This window comes from Pterocles gutturalis, unplaced genomic scaffold (assembly GCF_000699245.1).
Source record: "Pterocles gutturalis isolate BGI_N339 unplaced genomic scaffold, ASM69924v1 scaffold1617, whole genome shotgun sequence".
Classification (NCBI taxonomy): domain Eukaryota; kingdom Metazoa; phylum Chordata; class Aves; order Pterocliformes; family Pteroclidae; genus Pterocles; species Pterocles gutturalis.
The window spans coordinates 8,288-12,564 of record NW_010109848.1 but is presented as its reverse complement, the minus strand read 5'-3'; the positions used below and the strand labels follow the sequence as shown (position 1 = coordinate 12,564).

At 45.0% G+C, this 4,277-nt stretch overlaps 1 protein-coding gene across 1 annotated transcript in view; it reads right to left on the bottom strand.

The window, feature by feature from the left end:
- Nucleotides 1-274: 274 nt before the first annotated feature.
- Nucleotides 275-4,277, bottom strand: part of NUFIP2 (nuclear fragile X mental retardation protein interacting protein 2) — a gene marked incomplete at its 5' end in the record, with an annotated part of 9,952 nt that continues 5,949 nt past the window's right edge. Inside the window, 2 exons of the mRNA XM_010073089.1 lie at nucleotides 275-888; nucleotides 1,418-1,450. Of these exons, the coding sequence (XP_010071391.1) occupies nucleotides 836-888; nucleotides 1,418-1,450 (86 nt within the window). The remainder of the gene's footprint in view (nucleotides 889-1,417; nucleotides 1,451-4,277) is intronic.

Sequence of the window (4,277 nt, the reverse complement as noted above, 5' to 3'; positions counted from 1 at the left end):
ATTAGATGCCTAAACAGATTGCTTATTTTTGCATGTTGTCTTTTAAAATGAAATAACTCTTCAGTTGCAGTAGTCCAACATGTAACCGGAGCCAGGTCAACTGTGTGACTTCACCGTGCATCCTAGAACTGCAGTATTACCATCTTTCCCCCAGAAGAATGATGCTTTAAGACAATATCCCCCGCATACGATTGGCTGCTTTACTCCTGGCAAAACATGCGGATTATAATTCTCTGGAAAAAAAAGAAACTCTGCAAACTTCAAGGCGTTTCTCCAGCATTCAATGGAAAACAAAACAGAGAAAAAAAAACCAAAACAAAACACAAATAGGGGAGGTGGAAGGGAAAGGGGAGATGAAGGATGGTGAATCATCCTGATTTCCCTGTGATTAGTGTGTCACTACAGTCACAACAAGAAACAGAAACCTTGTCAAGTGGAAATGCCTCTTCAGTGGGTTGCTGGTGCCCACGTAGAGGACAGCAGGAACTTTAGAACCGGGCTTGCAAATTGAGTCTGTATTCGTTAATCACTTGCATTTACTCTTTAAACAAAAACAAAACAAAAAAAACCAAAAAAAAATCTATTCAGTACCGGAGATTAAATAATCACGTGTGTAGTCTCGTTGAAATAAATTTTCAGATTCCTTAAGAGTCTAATTACTTTCAGTTGCCATTTTTAAATAACTATATATATATTTGTATATATTATCCTGTGATTCTAGTTATGGTTCCTCTGCTGCACTGAAGATTTAGAAGGAGCATAAAAGCCTTTTGTCCCCCACGAACAGCACAAATGCTGCAGAAAGGTTATAACAGGCAGTCTCGTCTTGCTACCTTCATTGATCCGGGCAATCCATGGCTTCACTGTAAGTGATTATCCTTTTGGGATCTGGAAAGAAAGCAAAATCCCAAGTTTTTGACAAGCAACTTTCAGGACCCATGCTGAAGATGTTCACAAGAGATCTGCAAGGTTCCCGGCTGTTAACGAACTCTTCCTTAGGACCCAGCCTACACCCCCGGGCAGCAGCATCCATCTCCACGTACTGCTCTTCCCACAAGCTAACACAGAACATCTTCACAGGTGAAGCGTGGGGATACATAAGAATTTAAAACGTATTCTTGGGTCAGACACCCAACACCAGAAACAGAAAGCAATTTTGCATACACAACGGGAAGGCTCAGCAAATCTAACCTGGCACTGGTTTTATTGCTCTTCTGGAGACTCTGCTTCTCTCTGAACCCCCCACCGCCACGGTAAAGCTTACTGTCCTTTCCAAAACACACCTAAACCCACACTGCAAACAGCAGGCACTCAAGAACTAAACTCGGGCATCTCTGGGCACCAAGACAATCCACTCTCATCACCCATCCCAACAGCCAGAGCAATTTCATTTATTTGTTCTTTCCAATATCCTTACCTTGCTTCTGCAAATTCCAAACCGATTCCATTTCTGTGGAGGCAAAATGAGAAGACCATTATTAATGGCAGCATAAATCTGCATAGTAGAGACAACTCCAAACACACTTTAATGTTCTGAGTGCGGCACAACGCCACTGCAGTTGCGCTGAGGCTGTCGGACAAAGCCAACCTCACCCAGGCCCCAGGACTGTGTGAATTTGACGTGAATAATTCAACAATAAAAGGCAGAGAGACAACTGTAACGTGGTCTTGAGGGTCAGACGGACAAAGTGAGCATCAGAAATGTCATCGTCATCCTCCGCTCCTACAAATCACAATCTAACTTTGGGCTTTACTACTCGGACTGCAGCGCTGCTTCACACATTGCAGCCTAACAAGTAGCCTGGAGAGATGATTTTTTTACGAGTTGACACTTAGCGTGTGTGAAATGAGAACCGCTGGACAAAGCGAGTTCCTCCTGGTTCACAGCATGCATCTGCTGAAGCACACCACGCAGAGATTGCTCTGCCGACATCCCTGCCAAGCTGCCGCCAACATATCATCCGAGAACAAGGTGCGATGCTCCGGACAGCCGCCTGCCAGCTTGGCTTGTGGATCTTTCCCCAGTTTACCTCTACAACACATTTGTGGGCTACAAACAAACCAACCTTCCCCAATTTTCGCTGAAAGAGTGAGAATGTGTTTGTTTACCCAAGAAATAACAGCAAAGTTAAATGCTCTTTTCATGTCCATTAACAAACCAAAGGCTCTTCCCTTTACAATATCCCCCAAATTAAGTCACAGCTTGAGAGACCTATTCAAAAATAACTACAGCTAGCCATTATGAAGATGGAATTTTGTGAGCTAGAATATTTATAAAGGCAGTAGCTGCACCCTGTGCCCAAGTTTAAGAGAGAAAGTTATAGAAAAGGAGCATTTAGTAGGAGCACAACCTGCAAGAACAATCTTTCAAGTCTCCCTTCTGCCAGAAAGGAGGGTGACAGGACCTCCGCAGGGATGAGGACCAGAGAATGGCAGTGGATTATTAAGCCACATGGTATGTGCAGTAAGGCACAAAACAAGGCAACAAGTAAACTAACCGGCATGGGAAAGGAAGAAGAAAAACCCCTACAAAAGTCATGGCCTCAGCACGATGTGTGCCAAGTGTCACCTCCATCAATCGCTTGCGTGTTCATGTCCCTTCTCCAACCCTTCATCTGTCCTTTGTCAGCCACAATCTCCAGCTCCCTGGGGCAGGAAATTACACACAAATAAATATTGCCAGCCCTCTCTGCACAATTAAGTCTTTTGTAAGGAAGGCCCCGACAAAATTTTATGAGGTCTGTTATTTTTGTGTCACAGTAACAGCAGCAAGGCTTTGCACTTTCATTGGGGGAACCCTGAGTGCCTCGGGAATAGTAACCAGCCTCTCACACGCCCAGAATGATGGAATCCTTTAGGTCAGAAAAGACCTTTAAGATCATTGAGTCCAACTGATAGAAGTAACCTAGCAAGGGACTACCTCCCTCATCTGCCAGACGCTGATTCCCCAGAAGTAAAATGAACCAGCTACTAAAATTACCTCCAGCAGAGCCAGCTTTCCATTCAGTGAAGTTAGATGCATCACTTCCTAACAGCTAAAGAACATCACAACTTTCCCCAGAGGCAGGTGAGATAAAACTAGTCTTGAGTCGTCGGTTCCTCCATGAGACCAATGTTTGAGCATCAAATACAAGGCAGAGGTTGAAGCGCTGCCCACTGCTGTGTCTCCATGCAAGAGATGACGCTTTCTTCTGCGCCTCCATTTGGCCCTACCTTCACTAGACCCACAAGAATGTGACCTGCTTGTATCAATAAGGTAAACAGTGAGATACTATCAAACACACACTAAAAAACTTCTAATTTGTCAAAATTCTGTTTTAAAAAAACCTGACAAACACCCTAACTCCTCAACCTTTTCAGTGCTTCAGCCAGCACCTCCTAACACTGCTGCTCTCCAAAGCGGAAGGTCAAGACCTGACCAACAGACAGGAGCCACCGTTCCCAAAACAGGACACGCGGCCGGGGACACGGCACGCTTCCTTCTCAGTGGACTCCAACCCAGCTGGAGAAAACGCCATCAACAAACTCTTGCACAATCCGGCGCCAAAGCCAGCACTGCTCCGAGCCAGGGGCAGAACTAGGTCACCTCCCGTGCCCCTTCCAACCTCATGTTTTCCAGGAATTTTTACAATTATCCGGCCTCTCTACAGCCCTCCGGTTTGTGGTTTGCTGAGGAATCACCCGGGGCAGACAGCCCCACCTAACTAGGTCCGGGGAGAGGAACCACTTTTTCTGGGGATCACGGAAACAAAGGGCGGGTGGAGGAAGGCTTTGATGTCGGGAACCGACTATGGCGAACTGCGGTGAGATTCCTCATAGGTCAATAAACTTTATAGCAGGACTGGCACATAACCTTGGGAGGGAAAGAAGTCTTTCTGTGATAACTTGTTAAGACAGGCACTTTTACACACATTTTCCTTGCTAGAGAGGCCACCCCTGCAAACAGAAATGCTTGCACAATGCCCAGTACTAGTTCTTTTGTTCTTATAAATCTAACATATAAACTGACATCTGTCCCTAAAATAAAGTGCTAAAAAAAAAAAAACAGATGGATCATCCTCATATGATTTTTCTATCTGCAGGACACAATGATGAAGTTAGGGGATTGCCTCAGAAACAAAGCAAAGACTAAAAAATTCAATGCTGTGGAGACATCGCTGTACACACCCTGACAACTGGAAAAAGCAGACACTCGAAGGAGAATTAAATCAGCTTTTGCCCCACAGCCCAGGCCCCACAAGACGATAAGCAATAGACTGAAATCTAACTCCTCCCCA